This window comes from Patagioenas fasciata, chromosome 4 (genome assembly GCF_037038585.1).
Source record: "Patagioenas fasciata isolate bPatFas1 chromosome 4, bPatFas1.hap1, whole genome shotgun sequence".
Taxonomy (NCBI): domain Eukaryota; kingdom Metazoa; phylum Chordata; class Aves; order Columbiformes; family Columbidae; genus Patagioenas; species Patagioenas fasciata.
Genome location: NC_092523.1, coordinates 74,524,460 through 74,546,837, shown reverse-complemented (window position 1 = coordinate 74,546,837; position 22,378 = coordinate 74,524,460). Strand labels below are relative to the sequence as shown.

Genomic DNA, 22,378 nt, shown 5'->3' with positions numbered 1-22,378 from the left:
GAACAGTTCTCTCTCATCTCTGGTGCCGGGTGATGCTCCTGGGAGAGATGACACGAGTTCTGCGCATGTGTAGAGCCGCACTCCTGACCATGGAGATGATATGTCACTGCTCTCTCTACAGTTATCACCAGTCCAAAACTTACGGCCTCTTACAGGGGGCTGCCAGCTACCTACCACCCAGCAGGAGCACACACGGTTACCGTATGGTCAGCGCTCCCCAGAGCAAGGTCTTGCTCATAGGAGGGTTAAGGAAAAAACCAAACAAAAGGGAAGAACAAAGTGACACACTTTAGCAAGGTGGTGGCTGCGTGTCCATCACAAAGTGCGAAGGGTGCAAGCAGTAGCACTGTGAAGATGCTGTGGACCCCCCACCATCTCCCTGCAGGGGGATTTTGGTGGGACGGGGCCACGTTGGGGTTGGGGCACCAGGGCAGCGTCTTGCTCCAGACCCACAGCGGGAGGCAAGAACAGAAACAATGGTTGGAGGCGTTTGGCAGAGGACCTGAGGGAAAAAAATCTTCTCTTCACAGCAACTGCATGGGCCACTTCACTGGGGCTGCTCCCACATGCCAGCGGCACCGAAATGGGGAGTATGGAAAGACCACACACATCAAGGAGACCGTCACAGCCAAAACCAGAAGTCTCCAGCCCATGTTATCCATCCCCATCTCCGCCAGACGCTGAGCAAAGGGATCGAGAGCCCATTCAGGAGTGCCAAAGGGACACGAGCTCCACGCCAGAGATGCCCCCAGCTGCCCCCCCATACAGCCCCTTGGTGGCTTCTGCTCAGGGATGGGGACGTAAGCGGTGGGATGCACAGGGCTGGAGAGGGTGAGATGAGGGAGAAGGGAGGACAGGCAGCAGAAACCACACACCAGATGTTGTTCAGTTTGGATCTGCAGGAGAGGAGTACTGGAGGTAAAGGCATAGAACTGGGGTGCAGTAAGAGGAAAAGCTCTTGAGCTCACAGTATCACAGTATGTTTGGGATTGGAAGGGACCTCAGAAGCTCCTCCAGTCCAATCCCCCTGCCAGAGCAGGAACGCCTAGATGAGGTCACACAGGAACATGCCCAGGTGGGTTTTGAATGTCTCCAGGGAAGGAGACTCCACAACCCCCTGGGCAGCCTGGTCCAGTGTCTGTCACCCTCACTGAGAAGTTTCTTCTCAAATTTAAGTGGAACCTCTTGTGTTCCAGCTTGATCCCATTACCCCTTGTCCTATCATTGTTCGCCACCGAGAAGAGCCTGGCTCCATCCTCATGGCACTCACCTTTTATATACTTATAGACAATAATAAGGTCCTCCCTTAGTCTCCTCTTCTCCAAACTAAAGAGACCCAGCTTCCTCAGCCTTTCTTCATAACGGAGATGCTCCACTCCCTTAATCACCCTTGTTGCCCTGCACTGGACTCTCTCCAGCAGTTCCCTGTCCTTCTGGAACTGAGGGGCCCAGAACTGGACACAATACTCCAGATGGGGTCTCACCAGGGCAGAGGAGAGGGGAAGGAGAACCTCTCTCAATCTACTAAGCACCCCCCTTCTAATACACCCCAGGATGCCACTGGCCTTCCTGGCCACAAGGGCACAGTGCTGGCTCATGGTCACCCTGCTGTCCACAAGGACCCCCAGGTCCCTTTCCCTTACACTGCTTTCTAATAGGTCATTAGAAAGCTCACGGACTGCAGCAGCGGGGTGTGCCCCAGCCATCACAGCCAGCTTGGGCAAGAGGTGGAAATCCTGTACTCTAATGTGCACAGCACCCGAGGGACTTCAAGGAACGAGTGTGAATATCCTTCTCCTGGGGAGCGATGCAAAAGAGGAAGACAAACGAGGACAAGAGGTCTCCACTTGCTTCTTCCAACTCTGAAAATGATATTATAAATGTATTTACAGGCCAGGCTTTCCAGGCAGAGTGCTTTTTGTATTCTTGCTCCTTAAAAAAACCCAACCAACTAATCAACAGAAAACACAAAACCACAAGGCCATGGTATTTTTTGGACGTAGCCCATGTTATTATCCATGTAGCAAGGCCAAAAGAAAAGCTAGGCATTCAGGCAAAGTCAGAACTAAAAAAAGTCTCTCTCTCTGGACAATGGTGGCCAGATACCTTTGCAGATAAACAGGACAACTGTGGATGTAGATGTGTGCCCAGGTAAAGCAGAGCTTCATGAACTTGTCAACTAGGTGTCACACCATGTGGTGGTGAGACATGCGTGTGCAGAAAGAGGCAGTGAGAGGCACTCTCCAGGCCCAGCATTGATAGAATTCATGCCCACACACCGACGTTCAAACTACAGCAAACATCTACATAAACCCTCTGCTCCCTCTCCTTCCCTCCTCACCACCCTGTGCAGGCTTCTCCTGCTTGGACCAGTTACCCAAACCCTGGCTGGGGGTCAGTCTGCCCCTTGCACAACCATCACGTTCCCCCAAGCTCCTGCATCCCAGGACAAGCAGCACACCCTACCCAGGAATCCCCTGGGTTCACCAGGCTGGAGCTCCCAGTCCAGGCTGGATTCAGCACCTTGGACCTTTTTGGTGCCTCCTCGGGGGTCTCAGACTGAGCCAGCACAGGTGAGGATTGGGGAGGGTTGCGTTTTTGTTTGCTTTAAGGAGTCCTTGAGGCACAGGGAAAACTGACACCCGCAAGTCAAACATCTAAAACGATGCTATTTGCAGAAGGCAGCAGACATGAGAAGGTTAAAAAATGTCATGTTTGCAAAGCCTTAACTTGCGCAGGCTCAAAATCGTGTTTTATGGGCTACACTTTAGTTATGCCAGCTGAGGTATGGAAGAATTTGGACAGACAGAATACAGGGACATGAAATACCATTTTGAGTAAAAGGGATTCAATAACACCACTAATAAAGTAATCTTCTCCTGGTTTTGGGAAGGTAGGGGATGACTGCTGTTTCCACATCTGCATGCTGCAAGTCTTGGGCACTACATGGGATGGTGAGGACTGGCTGTTGCTTATTGAGACTTTAAAATGTTCTGATGAATAAAGCAAGCCTGAACTCTCACATTAGAAAGAACATGAAGATCTAAACGGCCAAGTTAAACATCAGCATCACAGCAGAATGACTGTCTCTGAAAGCAGACACACATGCCTGGAAACCTCCCTGTAAAATCTGAAAAATCAAGCTCTATCAGCAGCATGGGGGGACACCAGGACTGCTCTGCATCCCCACAGTGCTGGGATGGGGGGGACTCACCTTGTTTCGAGCTGACGTCGGAGGGGATGTGAGATGGGTGCGACCCCGGGGAAAAGTGCTCATCGCTGTAGGTGATAAGAGGGGTGAGAGGGTGAACCGCATGAGAAGGCTGTACCACTGGCACCTTGTTTGACTGCAAGAGAAGAAAGAAATTAAATTAAATGGTGTTAGAGTGGTGGGGCTTCTGCATCAAAACAAACAAAAAAAGGGCACTTCTAAAATGTGATTTTTATATATTTGTATTACTGAAGTTGGGGAACAGATGGACAGACACAACATAGACACTGGTGGATGGCAACCAGATTTGCTGCCAGAACCATGGGTGCCTGAGGAGGGATGCGGGTGGTGAGAAAATGCAGGAAAATGGGTGGGGGGTGGGAGCAGGAGGAGAGGTGTTTGGGAGACAGGGAGATGGGGCCGGGGAAGCAGCAGCTGCAGAGCCACAGGGCAGGAGGAGCATCGTGCTGGGCTGGCGGGCACCATGGGCCAAGGGCTGTGAACAAGGGATGGCAGAGCCAGCGGCAGCGCCCAAGAAACTCTTCAGTTATGGGATCAGCATTAAAAAAAAAGGGGAGTTTGAAGTGCAGGCTTGCCACATACTCAGCCTTAAGAGCAACTCAAGCTTCCTCGACTCCACTCCTCTCCATTGGCCTCCTGCATGGTCATGGCATGGTGTGGTGGGGACAAGCCCCTACTGTTTCCAGATGGTATGGTGGGTTTTTTCCCTTGCAATTTTACAAACTTTGGTTGAAATCTCTTGGTCTCTGCAGCAGGTAACTAAAAACCCACCCTTTAAAGTCTAATTTCATACATAAGTGGTTGGCAGCAGCCTCTCGGAGGGGTCAATTAGGAAGGAGACGTGCTGACCGCCTGGAGGTGGCTGAGAAGCCACATCACATAAAGGAGAAACCAAAGTGCTACAAACAACCGAGAGGCTCCCAAAATGGCGACATCCATGCAGGCCAAGACACACGCTTCCCACCAGCCCTTCCCACAGAGGTGCAGGGGAGGGAAAACTCGGCATGATGCCGCCCAAAATCACGCTCTGGGATCAAGGCTGCAAGACAACAGGACTTGTCCGTCCGGAAGAAATGCTGCTTGAAACACAAGTTGGTCTCCCCATGGCAGGATGAGCCATAGTGGTGATGCCACCATGTAACAGGCGCTCCTCATTTGTACCTCACCACTCCACCCTTCTCCTTTGCAAAAATAAGTATAGCACAAATAGGTTTTTAATATAATAAGAGGAAAAAAATAAGGAAATAATTAAAAAAAAGGCTGTCCTTCAGACAGAAACAGTGATAAAACTCAGCAAGGACAGCCTGTCAAATATAAGGATTTAAGAAAATCATTTAAAAGCGCAATGAAATTAATTTTCTTTGAGTTCACTATTGAAATCCCAGCACAAACAGATGTTTGGACAATACTCCAAGTATAAACCCGGGATTTCTCTAGACTTCTGGAAGCAAAAGGGTTATTGAATGGACAACTCAATTTATTGTTAAGGCCGGTAGGAGTAGAAGAAAGGGAGCAAATGGGAACCGGTGCAGCATTTTCTGCTTGCCTTGTTTCCAGAGCACCACCTTAAGGAACTTGCATTAGCAGGCGGTATCTTCTTAATGTCTGACCTATCCCTCCAGTCATATAGCTCAGAATCTGGTGCCATGAATTTTTGCTAAATTATGCTATCCTTGCTCTCCTCTTAATTTTACGGTTTTCAACACAGATTTGCTTTCCTGTGGGAAAGAGATAAGAACCTGAGGATTTTAATTTAAGCTTCGGCCTTGTCTTATATTTTGCAAGATGGAGAGAGAAAGCAGTGCTAGTAGGTGTTTAAAAGCCAACAAGCATTAGGTCCATTTTTTGTGACCAAATAATAAAAGCAATATGAATTCTCAATAATATATATATCAGTTGAGTTGTAAAGGGGATAGTTCAGTCTGCTATTCATCTTCCCTGTCTGTAAAAATTCAACAAAAAACTGATGCCAACAAATTTCAGATGATTTACAAATCAAGCCTCAGTCTTTAGCTATGAGACTGTGGGCCAGCCCACCATTCAGCAATGCCTTTATCAACAATAAACTGTATATTATGAATAAAGATCAAGCAAGAGATGTATTTAGGTCACACACACAGCTGCTAATCAGCATTAATTTCTCAAAATTTAGTAATTAACATTTTGTATTATACTGGATGTAATTGTCATGCAAGCCCGTGGTATCAGGGTTGCTTGCTTTCAGAAATCACCCGTTTGTACTTCGAGCAAGCCAATCCCCCCCGTATCCCCTCGCTCTCCAGCATCCTGCAGATCTTATTTTATTTTCTAATTCTCGGCACCTTATCCCCTAAGCCCACGGCAGCAGCTTTCAACGGGCAAAGGAACCGTGAGAAGTCAGGAGAAAAGCAAACCGCTTGTCAGTGGGCTTAAAATTAACATATAAACGGGCCGTATCTCCATTAAGAGCGTTTGGGGATCTGTAGAGCCAGAAACTGGGGGAAAAAAAAATAGCAACAATAAATAATAACAATAATAAAAAGCTGTCTGGCCTACCCGCCCCATATTGCTGAGGAGGACCCAGGTAGATCTGGCAGCTAAATCCTGGTGGGCACCCAGGCCTGCCAGTGGATGGGGGCTCAGGTTGATCCCCTATTCCTTGTGGTTCCCCCCAAGACGACCACAGTGATTGACAGGGGGAGAAAACACAGGGCAACACGTGCAAAATGAAATGAGGATGAGAAAGGCCTGATGACATATTTTCCAAAAGCCCTACAGACCAAATCAGTTCTGCTATGGCACCTGCCCCACAAGACAACCCAGATGGGTTATGTGTGCCCTCCTACCAGAGAGGGTTCAGGGCAGGAGACCAAGACCTCATATGCAGTCCCGGATGTCACTCTCACCACCCCTCAACCCTCCTGCCCCCAGGCCAGAGTGAGATGAGGAGTAGATTGGCCCCACACATCTCGGCTGCCCCATAGATGCTCACCCAGACTCTTTGCTCTGGGGACATCTGGACAGGGGACAATGCCAAAGCCCCTTCTAACACCTACTGCTCGCAGTGGGCATTACCACACCAGAGGCTTTTCAGGGCTGCATGACATGGCCAAAATCCTGCCTCACACTGAGGAACAAGACAGTGTTGATTAGAATCCTCCTACTGCAGCCCTGTGTCTTTTCCCACCAGCTTCTCCTCCTCCCACAAACGTGCCATCCCTACTACATTACATTTGTCTCTCCAAATCTGCTGAAAACGGTGCATAAGTCTGCAGAAGCACTTGAGCGACTGACAGAGACTTGAACTGAGTGACCACTCATCTGGGTCAATGTGATCTCCATGCAGGGGTAATTGAGTCCTCCATGCTTCACTCAGCCACCGCGAACGAGGTCAGCAACCACCAAGGCTCTCCTCGACATGCTCACGACATCTACATCTAATATAGGCAGAGTCTGCAGACCAGCTTTTCTCCTCAACACAACCTTAAAATTTTCTCCTGCAAAACCTGATCAGTCCACCTGCCTTCAGTAGGACAATTACATAATTACCCATTGTCCTACATGAGGTTCTTCAGTATTTCAGTACAGAAATTATATTTCATTCACCCAACATAAGGCAATATTTTAGTGCAAGTTGGTACCTAAGCAGCTTCTAGAAACACAATTAAGTAGATAAGGATGCAATTCTCATTTCCAAAAGAATTTGAAGAAGCTGGACATCTGTTGAAATGTTTCCTAACGGAACTCGAATGCTACATATGTGATGTACACCACATCAGTCTAGGCCCCTTCATTAAACTCTGGGCCTGAGCTTCTTCACATGACCTGGGAAGTAAAGGAAAATGAATGTACAGCCTAGCTCAAGATCCATTAATTAATAAAAAAAGAGAACAAAAACAATCAGGACTTCTGGTTTACAAACCCGAAGACCTTCTGTTATGCTTTAAGGCACCTTGTCATGCACGTCTCATAACCAGTCATTAACATCAAAGGTTAACGGCAAAGGGATCACCCATGCCTGTTGGCCTGGGGACACCCAGCTGTGCCCCAAGGGACACGGCTCAAAGGGACACTCGCTGTGAGCGACTAAACCTTGGTGGTGTCCATCTCAGTGGCCACTGGCCCACCCGGGCTCCAGTTCCACTGTGCAGTCTTGCAGCACAGCCTGTGGCAGCACCCTTTGGGAAATGGTCTTGCACTCAAGGGACCTCTCCCCAGGGCACTTCTGCTGCTTGGACATTTGCTCATCAGCTTCACCTTCTCAACCAGTATTTTTCATTTCTCCAGAGCATGTGCTGAGGTGAGGCAGTGGAGGAAGGGAACAGTCCCCTGAAGGGACACCAACAGGGCAGACAAGCAGGGCTCGGAGAATATACAGGCTCTGGAAACAACAGGAGCTGAATTATTTGGGCAGCTAGTGCTAGGATGAAGCTGCTATTGGGTTTTATGACTGACCTGAAAAAAGACCAAAATTCCTAATAAAATGTTGGTGGGCAAAGGGTAAGAGCTCCCAGGAGAGGGACCCTGACCCAGCAGTCGGCATTACCCCAGCAGGAGCTTCGCTATGCACCACATACCACCTTAAAACTGTTGTTGTGTTAAAATGAAGCAGGAAAAACCACCCAGTTTGGTACAAGAGCAAGTGTTTCCCTTGCAAACAGCAGTCACGGTCAGCAAGTGGTAAGGCTTGAACTGTACTTGGGCATTTTGAGAAGAGCAAGGATGGGGGGAAGAATTCCCCCTGCTGCAGCATTGGCACAGCTGCTGCCACATGGCTGGGTAACCCCTGCAAGGGCTCTGCACTGGCAAGGCTGTACCTGGGCTCGCAGAGTTCCTCACCATTTTAAACATGTACTTGTCCCCTCATCCACTTTGAGACAGTATAAATTAATCTCTGGCGAGTTGATGGTGAAATGCTGCATCTCGGATTTCGTCTGAATCCAGGAAGTTTTCCCTCACTTTTGAAATCCTTCTGAAGAAAAGCAAGACTACCAGAAAACAACAAAACCAAACCCCAAACATCTAGCTAACGCTTCAGCAAAGGCCCGCACCTGTAAGGTATCCTACATGCAACATGTGTGCTAAAACTATAAAAAGCCTGAGACAGACATGGCAAAAATGCCTGTAGGTCAGCGCCAGGCGAGGCGGGTGGCTGGGAGGTCCCGCTGGAGCTGGAGGGACCATTTGTTCCAGCTGCTGCACAGAGTAGATATTAAATTAACGACCCTTCAAAGGACGTGCATCCACAAAGGCGGCCACAGACGGGCAGGGAGGTTTGCAGAGAACTGCGAGCAAGTGAGCCCCTACACATGAGACCCAAGCATCCCTGGGTCAACACCCAATGAGGTGCTGGGTTCATTTTTGGTTTGGTTTTCCTCTTTTCTTTAAACATAAAGCTGCCTTTAAAAAGCAAAAAAAGGCCCCAGTCTTCCCCTCTGCTGTCAGCAAGTTGTACATTTGGTACAGGCATTAGCAGATGGTCTTCTCAATTCAAACTAAAATAAGCCAATTTAAAAACCAAAACAAAAACAAGCCAACAACAAAACAAAGAAAATTTAAGAACGGAAAAACGCACTCATTCCCGTTTGCTCCCGAAAGAGAAGGCTATTTTGAAAAAAACGTGGCTTCAAGTTTTTGACAGCAAATGTTAAATTCAGGAGGAAAACACAACAGATAGCTCCTCAAAAAAACACCAGAAGACCAAAGAAACAACAACTAAACCAAAACAAAATGACAAACCCAAACAAACAGAAAACCAACCAGCCAACCCCAAGTCATTCCACTATTGCTACAGCAGTACCTCAAAATAAAAGGATCAATGACTTTTTGGAGGATTTGGGGATACCTTGACCTGAAGAGACAAGAAAAATCCATCCTTTTTTTAGCCTATTTAACTTCTAATTTCCAGAGCCCTGAAATCATCCTTAAGCAGAAGGTTTTGGCAAACCCCGAAGATGGCTATTTCAGTTGTCCTCAAAATAGGGATAGCATTTAAATGGCTAAACTAACTCTGCATTTATGCCTTTGCTGACCAGCTGTTGCAATAAAAATGCAAGACCAAGAAGAATGTAGTTTTGGAGCAACGTCAAAACCAGGCCTGTGTTCATCATGGACAAGTTTTAGCACATGCAGCCCAGAAGTGGAAGAAGAGGAGGTAACAGCAAGGTGTTTTGGCCAGAACTAGTTACCGATAGATGAAACAAGCTCATCAACAACAGCAATAATTGCAATTACAATTTCCCACCTCCCTGGGAGCTATCACATAATGTCATTCTATGGACAATTTTGCAGATGATTTGCAGCAAGCTCGATATATAGACAGCTCAGGTTACTCTCACTCATCCCCAAACCATCTATTCAGAGTTTTGTGTCAAAAGCCAACCTTCTTCTAGGCTCTTAACAGCAGAGATAATTTTATGCCTAATTTTCAAAACCTTCTGCAATCCTTAGACAATACAGCTGGGAAAGCAACATAGCAGATCTGAGGGTGGTGGATTTGTAACCTTACTTTTAGCCACACCTGAAGCTAAAATGAGCAGGGACAGGAAAACATGCTCACAGTAACACCCCACTCACAGGAAACAGGGGCTTAGGAATATTGTGATTTATGAAAGCCAAATAAAACAAGCACAGCCTTTTTACCCTGCTTCACAACTCGGCAACGGGAGGCCATTTATCTCACTGACCTTTCGTGCTTAAAAACAGCGGGGGTGACACCCCAGGGACTCCCCACGGTAAGGAGGCAAAGTGAAACGTCGCATCTACTCCAATGCAAAGATTTACAGCTTTGCAACTGCTAACACTTAGCCAGAACAAAACTAGAGTCAAAATCGCATGTTTTGGGGGGTAGACTGATGGCTTGTAAGGTCAGAATAAAACCTCCTGGTCCCCCTTTTCCTCACACCCTGTACTTCAGTGCTTCACCATGTACTTAAGTTGTATTTAGTGCTGGGAGCCAGGGAAGGGGAGAAGAAGAAAGTTAATTTAAGTTGATCATTGAAAGCTTCCCCCCCTCCCCAGGACACATTGCATCAGGCGACCACAGTCACAGCATCCCAGGAGACCCCCAGGAGATGGACAGAGGAAGCCGCCAGCACATCAGTCGGCGAAGGAGACACCCAAGACCCTCGCTAGACCTTCCTGTGGTTATTCGGGAGCAGGAAAAGTTTGTGCCCTTTTTCCAGTTGCCCAGCCCACCTTCCTTTTTGGGAAGCCCAGCGGCAAGTGGCTGTAGCAAAGGGGGTGGCACGGCTGGAAACGCAGGCAGCGTACGAGGAGAGGCAAGAGGAGTCGGAGCAAATCGCTCTGCCTGAAGCCCAAAGGGTCGGCGAGTACAACAGCCACAGGAGCATTGCAAAGAAAAGAGTAAATGCGATTTGATAAAGCCTGGGATAAGCATCTATCTAGACGGATTACAATCAGTATCTGGATTCAGGTTAATTGCAGTGTTAGTGAGAAAACATCGCGCTAATGCCTTGTCTACATTCTTGTCTTTTTCCATCTTTTTCTTCCCCCTCCCCTTCAACCTTGGAAATTAATATAGCACAACTGTGACGGGTTTTTGCTGAAAAGGTGTAATAAACATTTGAGTTCCCTTAAGACAGCTTTAAGAACACGGGTGTTGAATCTCTGACAGAAACATGCTTTATTTCAAATGTTCATTAAGCACCGCCATTAAGTAAGTGATTAAAGCACACCGAGTATTAAAATAGCTTGATTAGAAATCCCCTGCTATCTCTGTTTTCTTCTCTCCCGTGACTTTTTAATTTGTTTGTTCTCGCCTGCTCAGGAAGGCTGTTGGGAGACCTGGAGTGCTGGTGAACCACGCAGGGAGCCAGGCAGGTCCTGCAAGGCTCCGATCGGGGAAGGAGAAGCCCCTATTTAAGTACTGCAAGTTCACATATACACAGATTATACTTAGTTTTGCACAGCCCAGTAGTTTTAGAAATACGTATTAATGACTGACAGGGCATTAAATTGCCAGCAAAGCCACATGCTTGCAGGGAAAGTTTTCCCCGATAAAATATTTTGCAATGTTTTGTTTCATTCTCCTACCTAACTGCCAGTAAACGCTCCGCAGTTTGCCAGCTGATGCTCATTTGAAGCTCCAGTTACTACAGGATGGTCCTTTGCCCATCCTGGACAGTTCATCTTTTTCCTGATGTAAATATGTGCACCAAGAATCCTGCACCCAACAAGCAGCAACCTGCAGCATCAGCTCATACACTCAACCCCAGGAGTCACTAAGCACCCCCAAAACCTGGTAAACAGGACCACCAGCACTGGAAATACTTTGGATGACAATATGCTCCATGGGCTGCACCTCCCTAGCCTTCACCCTGAGCAGCATCCCTGCTTCCCTTGTCACACACAAGCTGGTCCCATCAGCCGAAAAGGCATTTTCCCCCATCATTTCCTGAGCTGCTCGCAGCCCTTTCTGGTCTTTATTGGCCAAGGGGAACACAGGCACCACAACGTTTTAACAAGCACAAACTCAAGCCTCTGAGTCGCAGGGGTCTGGTTTACTAATTGCTTTGATGATAAGGAGCATTGCCCTAAATCAGCAGAGGAAGCCCATGGGACATCAGGGCCCGTAGCCTGGGGCAGGATCTGCAGGGGTGTTATGTGCCAGGGAGCCCCAGGGGTTTTGGGTGGTGGGAAAGATGCTGGAGTTCATTTCAGTGTCGCCCCTTGTGCCATCTTCAGCTCTTCCCTGGCGACAAAGCTGCTCTGGTTTCTGTCATCAGAGCCGCCTGCTGAGTTAGGACAAAGACACAAGCTTGTTTTGCTTGCCTCGAGGTTATCAGGATCTCTACTCACAGCAACTTTGATATCTTTTCCGGGGTACTCAGGACCATGAGCTAATGTGCATCTCCTGAGCAAAGGGATGCACTTTGGTCCAATATTCACACCAAGGATGCCTCTGCACCATTGAACACCCACTTAAATCAAGCAAGAAAAGCGCTCATGCAAGTGAAACGCCATCTCTGCAACATAAGCACACAAGTTTTGTGTGAAAGCAGGCGGTGTGACAGCAGCTTCTCAAGCCCAGCGTTCCTGTTCTGGCAGACAACATGCGTCACAGGATGGGACGACTTTTCCTCATCGGCCTCCTCACGTCCCACAGGATACGGACCCAGGCTTCTGGGGGAACCCAGAAAAAAACCCATCCTGCACCCTGGTGACAGGAAGATGCCTTTCGACACTGCACACAAGGCAGATCAAAAGTGCTTGAAATAGGACCTCACTTAAATGTATTTATATTAAGTGTACGTTACAGCCTATTCAACACCACATGCAATAACAAAGACCGTCAAGAGGCCTCAAAGACTGAGAAATGGGTCAACTTCTCTTTGAGTGGCAGTTTTTAAGATACACTGAAGAGAAATGTTCTTGATTAAGAAAATTCAAGAGCTTGACATGCATTGGGAAGACATCCTAGCTCTGTCGTGTAGAAGGTAAGGACAAGGGCTCAGATGCCTGTGCAAGCATCTGACACACCTTTACATGTGCAAAACCTCTGTTAACCATGACAGCGTATGAAAGAAGCACCAGAGGGGCCACCTTCTCCAAATTTGAGGCTCTCAGGCACCGCTGACCCTGCATATGCACTGGAAAAAGTTTTCAAGTAACTTCCCTGAGTCTGGCTAAACCGTATTAACAGATTTATCCAATAACATGCAAATTCAGGTTTTAATGAAAAGTCTTAAGTCCCAGCTCTAAGTGATTTGGACTTTTCTGCTAATGGCATCTGCTAATGACCAAAGATTTAATGCATCAAGTCTTAGCATACATCAGTGCAAACAATATAACCATTTAGTGGAGGTAAAAAGTCATCTCATTAGACATCCATCACTGGATGTGGGCAAGATGGTCTAAAGGCTTAAAATAAAATATTCATTTTTGAACTAAAAAAAACCCCAAAACCTAAAAATGTACAAATTATTAGGCCAAAAGTAGCAGTCCACTAAAGCTTCACTAGGATTGAAAATGCAAACCGCAACGTTTATCTCGAGGTAAAACGCATTTGCAAGTACTTAATTTCTGCAGCACTGTTTCACAGAAGGCAAAACCAATTTTAGCAGGAATTAAAGCAATAGGGCCCTCCAGAAACAGAAAGCCTCTTCAACAGGTGATTTGAACCATCAGTTAGTAGAAGGCCAAAACAGAAATTATTTTTCTACCACATTGTGCAAAATGATTTCAGTACAAACAGAAGTGTTGAAAAGCTACTGATTTAATTTTATAGGTCAGTCCCACAAGGGTCCATCACGTGAACGACACGCAAAAACATGCCCTAAAATTACATTTACATATAACTAAAAATACAAAAATCACACCACAGAGCTAAGGATGAGCAAAGAATGACTCGAACAAGGCACAGGCTTAAAGGAGCAGGGCTGCAAATGCTTTTTTTGGCCCAAACTGTCAATGCTGACTGCTTCATTAGGGCTCTTGGTGCAAATGTGATCAATAAATCTACCACAAAACACCACTGTAGACTGAGTTACCAATGTGTAATCTAAATGCTTGGTAATTTTATTTCCATTTGCCAAACGGCATCTCAGAAGGCAGAAAAAAGGGACTGACAGCTCCAGGCACAGGGTACCGGTGGGAGAGGACTCAGGTGATGGCAGCTCTGTAACTATAATGGGCCTGTGCAAGCAGCCAGCCTGCCTGCAGAAGCAGCGGAAAAAGGAAGGGAAGAGGGGTACCTGTAAAAGCTGGAACACCTCACCTTCATGCCTGTCTCCCAGGGAAGCTTTAGAAAGACGCTTTTTCTCTCCCTCCCTAAAAAGCAGACATGGCAACCTCATGGCAAGCTGCGCCTCCAGCTGCAGAGCGGAGCCAACGAAGGAGGCCTGGAAGGATGCTCCTACATCAGCTTTGGGGCTGGATCAGCCTCCGAAAGCTGCCCATCCCTGCCAAAACACCCTCATGACCCAGGGAGTCCTCAGGACCCAAAACACATCTTTCTCAGTGTTGGTGGCATTGGCTCTCAAGTGGCTGGGGTGGCCCCAGTTTGGGCAGCCCTTGAGATGGGGATAAACGTGGAACTCATCTGCTTCCCCTTCCACCCTGCTCAATTTGGTCTGTTACTACTAAGCTCCTTTCCTCAGTTGGCCACAGGGCTTAAAAAAAAAGGTTGCTGGTATGCACAATGCACGTGATGCCTTTTAAATCGTGCGTAGGACATTTCTGCCTGCTGCTAGACTTTTTTTTAAATTCAAGAGCTAGCTGCCCTTTAAAATTTAAAAAAATCACTCTTAAAAGGAAAAAAAATATACCCAGTCCACAACCTAAGTTTTGTGCAGCAGGCATCTACATCCTCGTAAAAACCCTGGGCTGGGCTTTGTAACATGGGTAGAAGTCTAAACATCGTAAAAAAAGAACCTAAATTGCCAGATTGCCCAAGCCTCCAGTAAATCACCCTTCCAGATGGGCTTACAGCTGCACACGGAGCCCCGCTAGTAGCAATGGGTTACCTTGCAATTATATTTCAGCCCTAGTAAACTCAGCAAACACTACATGAGAGTTGTGCTCAGTTCCCTTAAAGAGGCACTTCTGAAGTTTACTGTTGCCCCATCATTACCAACAGTTTGATTTTTCATGCAATTAGCACTCCCCTGTGCAATTAACTGTCCCCCGGAGCATGGCAGAGGAAGAGATGGACAATTTCTTATCATAACTGCATCCCTCCTCAGTACTTTTGCCTGCAATAAAAGCCACACTTGGGAGAAATATGGCTGTATTAGACTGCTAAACACTGCTAAACAATTTATCAGGCAAAAAACTAGCTCATGCCCGGCAAGCTTGGGGAAGCACCCAGCCACCGACAGAGGTGCCCAAGTGCAACACTAACCCCTTTCTTTTTGGGGCTGGATACAAGAGGTATCTCCACAAGACCTGCCCGTTGCATACACACTGCTCTCCCCTGCATGTTGTTTTAGCTTTTTAGCTCGATGCTCTGGGATCTGAGGATCACCTGGCGGCTGGGCAGCAGAGATGGGTGCTCCTGCTGCGGGCCCTGTGAATGCTGCACACAGATGTATTTTCAGTTTGCTCGAGCAGCCGTATGTCCACAGGTAGTTGTACAGCTTGCCACATTTCTTTGCAGATGAGGTGAATTTTTTTATTTAAGAAACAAGCTGGAAGACAGATTCAGGGGCAGCTACTTCAGACATTTAAACAGGTAATAAAGTGCTTGTGTTCCAAGACAAATACTAATTTTCCCCTTTCATGGCACTAAGTGTCCTTGTTGTGTAAATACCGCATGCTGCTGGAGACAAGGTTTGTCTAGGTCTCTCTTAACTCCTATCCTATACCTAGGAGAAGGATACCTTAGCCTCATTTAAAAATAAAAGCTACCCCCAGTTTCAGGCTGTTAACATGCTTCCACCATCTCACACGTGCTGGGTCACAGCCGAGAATGCTATCACACTGTGAAACGCAGGCAGAAGTCACCCCCCCTGCCTTTCATGTCATTTCAGAACCCACGCCTGAAGACAAAGCTGGCAAAAAGTCTTAAAATATATATATATATATATATATAATTCTATGAAAAACACCAAACCAACCAACCGGACTCAGGATAGTCAGCCTCCAGCTACAGCCAGAGATGGGGCTGTAAAACATGGGGTGATTCCCCTTCACCCCAACTCAAGGGGTGCAGCCCCTCACACCACCGAACTAGCGCAGACGCAAAAATACAGCATCTAACATGTGGAAGAGGAGATGGGATTTGCTCATCTCGAACATCTCTTCCTTCCGCTCGCCCTCCCCTGTCCACGCACAAGCTGCTCATGGGGGATAACCAGCTCAACATGAATAATTAAATACCAGCCTATCAAAACAGTGAGAGAACAATATCCTCTCTCTGGAAGGTATTGTGGATAACTGCTCACATAACCAATATTTTGGAACTCACCGTTTGCATCATTCGCACCAAACTAGGAGCTGAGAACATGAGAAAAGCAGCTCCCTCGGTGTGGCACAGAGACAGAGCACAGCTTTTCTCAGCATCAAGCTCTCGCACTAAATCAGAGGAAGGAAATACTGCCTCCCCCGCCTTTTTTTTTTAAAAAAAAAAAAAAGAAGAAAAAAAACCACCTTTCCTCTTACAGAAAGCCCAGGCCAGGTGTTACATGCTCTCAACATCAAGCTAAGGCCAGGGTGGCTAATCTGTAGGTTCACTCGTTAAGGAGATAAAGGATTTGAGTGTGGTGCTGCAGCCGGGCTGTGGGAGCCGTGGGCTGGAGGAGTGCTGCCGGCAGCCCTGTGTCACTCCTGAAGGAATGCCTGACCTTTCCTGGGGCTTTGATCATGCTGGCTCGCAGCGTGAGATAACCAGCCCTCTGCAGAATCCGGAGGTAATAAAAAAAGCAGCTTTGAGGCCTTGTGTTTTTTTGCAGGCAAATACTTACCTGTGCTCCCAGCACACTGCCCAGTCCCAACCACCACCACCCTGCCCAGATACCGCCTGCTTTAAAGCCAAACCCACCACTGTCAACTAGGGGAATCACATAAAGCATTCAGGTGAGAGTTGTTTGATTTCTCTTAATTGAAGAGGGTACTTGTGTGCGGCTCTTATGGAAGATGCACATACAGAGACGCAAAAGGGAGCAGAGCAGCAGAAGTATGGTCTCCAATTAGTATGTGATTACGCTGTAAGCAGGATAATAGGAGGAGAAATATTGCATCTTACACAAACAAGATAGCAAAAGAGATAAATAAAAGCATAGAAGGGGAATAAAGCTTTATCCCTGGTTCCCCTCTGGACACTGAATCCGTACAGAACAGAGTGGATTTGCTGAAGGGTTTTTGTTTGTAATTATTTTAAAGCAGGGGGGTGTCTTTTTCAGGACAGTTCATGATGGGTGATTTAAACAAACCGGTGTAGTACCAGATTAGTAAAGCGTGAAACACCTGGAGCTCTGGGTTGCACGTGCTGAATCTGCAAGCAATAACTGCATCAGTCTTGACTACTTCCTTTAATAAGTCTACGCAAACACCATGTCCACCCAACCTGCTTTTAGTCACCAAGCTAGAGAAGTCTGCATGATCTTCCCAGGCTGGGGCTGGTGCTTTGTTTTGTTTGGGCCACTGAAGTACAGCGTCTGAGGTTGGAGCCGCAATTCCTGGGCGCTCTCTGCAGGTTGAAGAGGCGGCGCGGGGCTCGCTCTGCAGCACCGCTCAGCTGCAAGCATCCTGATGCCAAACCCAGCAGACCTGGATAAGTTACCCCTCTGGGGGGAAAAAAGAAGTTGTGCTTAGCTATGCCTTCTTCCTCACGGGGGTTAACTATGTAGATTTCAGATGCAAATTTTACTTTAGGGCAGGCTTTATGGTATTAAGAGCCTCTTTTTCAGCCTTCTGAAATTTCATATGTATACATGCTAGAGCTCTCTCATCTCTGTTAATTGGGTTTTGTGGAATTTCAAGGCCCGGGGGCCAAGCGGGGAGCGCTGCTGATTAAAGCACGCCGTGCAGAAGTGTTGCACAGTAACAGGAGGGGAAACTGAATTCCTCTGAGCTACCTGCCTTCACCCCTGCACCCCGCCTGCCGCTTCGGAGGAACCCCATCTTTTGCTCTGGCCTTCTGAGGGTGTGAGGGTGGCTCCTGCCCCCTCTGACAAGCGTTGCAGGGAGGATGCTCGCCCCTGCTTCTCTGGTCGTGCACATCGATTTTTGAGATTTTGAGGCTGGTCTGCAGCCACATTTGCTCATTGCACGGTGCCCGTGTCCTTGCTGCAGACCTGGATGGGCTGTCTGCCCACAGCCATGACCCCAAAGCGGTGACAACGGAGGGAAGGCAGAACCCACGCCGTGACCTACACACTTTAGGACCACTGAGGAGGAATAAAACGCTGTTTAATCTCATTTTATCCCCTTTCATAACCCAGTATATACTTGTGTGTCAGAATTTGTTAGGCTGCGATGCCTGAATTGATGAAACGATGTGTGTGTGTGTCTGGCTGTGTGCATTCGTCCGTCCCCACAATGAGGGCGCAGAAAATACCCATTCCTGCATTTGGCCAAACTGTATCTCTCCACGTATGAGGATCCAGTCCAGGAGCTTGCTCGCTGGAGCTAAATACAGATATTCACACACCCATTATAAATGCAGTCTGGTTTCATTTTTAACCCACAGGAGGGTGTGGAGGGAGAAGACATCAAAGCACGGACACAGGCTACCCTGGCATTCTGGGCGTGCAATTTTGTCTTCCCCTCATTTCCCTCCTCTCCAAACCAGCTGCTACAACTATCATGATGCTTGCCCTCCGGCCAGTGTGCTGGAAAACTGGCTTCCAAGGCAGTCATTAATCTCTCCCCATTACCCAGCTGGCACAGGATTTTGCTTAGATCAGGGGACAGGCAGCTCTGTGCCCTCCGAAACACCGGTGGCAGCTCCGGCAGCCACGTGTGCCAGGCACCCACCGGCCCCGCTGCCTGGCACCACAGGCGATGCTGCAAGGGATGAAGAGGGTAAAACTCAAACATGTGCACCAAGAGCACTGAAAGAAGATCTTTGATACGAATCAAATACAATTCGCCTGTCAGCAATGATGGCGAAAAGAAGTGCGATGCATCTTTGGGGGAAGGTGGCTCGGATCAGGGCCAATTTTAGAGGCTGACTTCTTGCATAGCAATAGCAGCAGAGAGTAGCCCCTACATATGCAAGTTATGCAAGTGAAATGAAGATTCACAGTAAACCTTCAGCAAGAAAACACAGCTGGGCAGTGTTACGCTCTTCCTTCAGCCATCAGGTTTCAAACCATCTGGGGTAACAGAGCTGGAAATACACAGATAGGTACGTGGTATGCTGAGCACAAGCAAGTGCTGCTCCAGTACAGCTGAGCTGACACAAGAATAAAGCAGGCTTAGAAAGTAATGACGCGTGCCACTGCAAGTTTGCAAGGGAGGTAAAGTGACAAGAAGTGTGTTTTATGTGATTACCACCTGAAAAGCAGCCGTTTTACCGTCCCTCATCATATACTGCACTGTCCCAGCAACAATATGAGGCAATGTTTGACCAGCTACCTCGGTACAAAAATCATCTTTTGAGGCAATACTGTTTTGGTGTGTTGATGGGGTGATTCATACTAAACCTGTCATATCCTCTCAGTAATATCGCTCATTTGCTACTTTTAGAGGGGAACAACGGGGCCTGCTGGGAGTCCTGTGTACACGTACATAAACCTGCATTTGATCTGTCAGTAGGACCACAGGTTCCCCCAAGAAGAAGAAACAGGCAGACATGGTTTTGATCTTCCTTAAAGTACCGCTTATCTCAGCTTTTGTTTGTTTTCTGTTTTTCGGGTGTGGAGTAGCGTCTGATGTGAATGCCACCCACCGTAAGCTATCTAGGCAACGAAACAACCATCATAAACCACCACTGGAACAAAAATAGCAGCACCTTTCTCTCCCCTGCCTCCCCCGGGCACAGGCCGCATGCAGGATGGTACTGCCAGCATGCACAGCTACACGTACATTTTGCAGATCACAAACTCAGAGGCTCTAAGCGTGGGTTTCCTATCATTGTCTTGCACCCAGAGGAACCACAGAGCCCTTCCCGATGGCTACCAGAAAGAGCAGCCCTTCCCAACCAGCCATGGAGCAGGGAGGGATGGTTCCCCGCTGGTGGGAACAAACTCCAGCTTGGCCCAAGGAAAGCTGCCACCTGAGGTACAACTGAGTGAGTGAGCATCTGCAGAAACAGCTCAGAATGGTTTGGACCCATGAGACAAGCCTAAACCACAGGGTGCTGAGCCTTTCCTTGCTGCCCAAGTCTTCATCTTCTCATTCCCTCCTCGCTGTCTAGAGGGAATGCCAGTCCACAGCTGGACACGCAACAAGGTGCAACAGCAATGGTACCAAATCCTGACTTGACTGGGGAAGTGGTCTGAGAGGGATTTACTTGAGGGTGCAGGTTAAGCCCATGCTTGCAGTTTAGTCCCTCTAAACTCGGGAGCATGATGGCCAACTGTGGGGAGAGGTCTCCAAGTGACTACACTCCTACTGGTTTTCAAAGGGAAGAGAAAGGACCGAAAAACCCAGCAGCCAGGCAAAGGAAAGAGCTCTTAATTAGCAGGAGGCAGCAATCAGCTGCTATACTGTCTGTTTTGCAGCAGCCAGCTAGACAAGCACACAGTGCATGGGGCCACCAGCGAGTACCACGTGAGCTCTCCATCCCCGGGACATCCTTCCTCACTGGGAAAGGACACAAACCCCCGGGAAACCGAGCTGCGGGGTCTGCTGCCGAAATCCTGCAGGGCTCCTGCTGCAAAGCGCACTTAAAACGCATGCTAAAAATAGAGCCCGCGTTGATGCTATGTTTAGCAGGAGGGTGCACGTTTTCGGAAGGGCTGTCGTCCCCTCCAGCAGCAGTGTGAGCCCTCAGGATGGTTCCTCAAGCCGGCCCCACTGCAGCCTCAGGAGAGCTGCATTTTCCTATGGAAAGGAGAAGGCGGGTGGCAGGAGACCATTTGCAAGCCCACTGGGGTCCCTGTTCTGGAGCAGCCGAGCTGCGCCATGGCCTGTCCCACGAGTGGTTGCTTCCTTCCCTGTGCCCATGTCTTCCACCTGTGTAAGCGCAATAATGATAGTCCTGCTCTTCGTAAAACACTTACGGACATATTGCTTCATCCAGGCACTTGGGAGAGCCAGGCATGGCTGTAGGAAGGAATGTTTAATAAAGGCCACTGAAAATTTGTCCACTAGTGAAAACACAATATGTCTCACTTAGCCAAACATCTGTCAAAACCCTTCACTAACCATCTCTCAAGTAAGAGCAAAACACCCATCCACTGGCTGGACCACTTAGACTATGGAGGTAGACATGACAGACACCGGTTTCTGCATCAGCAAGCCCAAAGGGGCAGGTTTGCACATTCCACATTTCACGCTGGGTTTCCTCTCTCCCAGAGCAAAGCCGAGGCGATGCACAGCACGAGGGGAGGATGCCACGCGGTTCTGTGGATGCTGCATGGGACAAAGTGGCACCTTTCCCCACTGATGTGCAGAGCCCCGTGGGGTGGAGAGTGTCCCACCTCCGGCTCTTGGGAGGAACCACTGAAAGCCGAGATTCTAATTAAGACCATGGCTTCGGTTAATTGAGTCCAATTCACCTGCGACATGAAGAGCCCCAATCCCATCAACAATAATGGAACTGCATCGGCTTACACCAGTAATGACTTCAAATCAGCAGCATAATAAAGCTAATTCAATACTTCTCCAGGTCCAGCTGATGAGGCTGCTATGGGAGAGAGCAGGAGACAACCGCCGTGCCAACACCTTGTGTGGAAGAGAGGGTGATGCAAATGGTCAGGTCGCTTAGAAAGGCAGGAAATGTTAAAAATGAAGTAAGTTTCAAAAAACGAGGCTAAGGCTTACTTTTAACATTGAATTACTCTTGCAGGTGACACTGCGCAGGCGCTGACTATGAGGCAGTGCTCCCCACACCTACCTGCCAGGACGAGGAAAAACAAAACGCTGCAAGGCAGCCATAGATTTGCAGCCCACCATGTGCTGCTGGGCCACCCCGCCGAGCCGGACCCACCGATTTGGGGTGCCGGGGGCAGAAGCGGTGTCACACGCGTGCCGGTATCGCCCGCCAGGCCGTGGGAAGGAGCTGGCAGGAGACGGCCGCGCACTGGTGGCCCCAGGGAGGAAAGCGCAGCAACACAAAAGTTGCCCGACGTAGGCAGACATGCAAATCAGCAGCTGCACGGCTGCACCGGCAACCTCCTAATTGCTGTGATGGCAACCTCCTAATTGCCACGCCGCCACTGCTCTCTCAGGGCAGGGGCCAAGGGGGAAAGCAAGGAGGAGCGGGAAGGAGCAAAACCCTCCTGCCAGGGCAGGGGATGTACTGTGGGGACAGGGCCACCCCGGGACAGCCCGAGTGCCCCGAGGGGTGGGAATGGCACAGCTTGGCCCCCAGCCGTCCCACACAGGCCACTGCCTTGCACACACAAATTTGTCTCTGCCTCCAGCCAAAAAAAACTAAGCCGCCACTCTTCTAAAGAGACACGCATTATTTTAGAGCAGTCAAGTTATGACTGGTCTGATTTCCATAACACACGCTCTGCAAACATCTGCCTGTTATTTAAGGCTTGGCTCCACCAGGACAGAAGTTGAACAGGGCAGACCCTTGAGCCGGTGCAT

The 22,378-nt window shown here is 48.3% G+C and overlaps 1 protein-coding gene across 4 annotated transcripts in view; it reads right to left on the bottom strand.

Moving 5' to 3' along the window:
* LEF1 (lymphoid enhancer binding factor 1) overlaps positions 1-22,378 on the bottom strand; it is a 66,721-nt gene that overhangs the window by 24,878 nt on the left and 19,465 nt on the right. For all 4 annotated transcript variants that reach the window (XM_065836542.2, XM_065836541.2, XM_065836544.2 and 1 more), the window contains exon 4: positions 3,215-3,347. In XM_065836542.2, the coding sequence (XP_065692614.1) occupies positions 3,215-3,347 (133 nt within the window). The remainder of the gene's footprint in view (positions 1-3,214; positions 3,348-22,378) is intronic.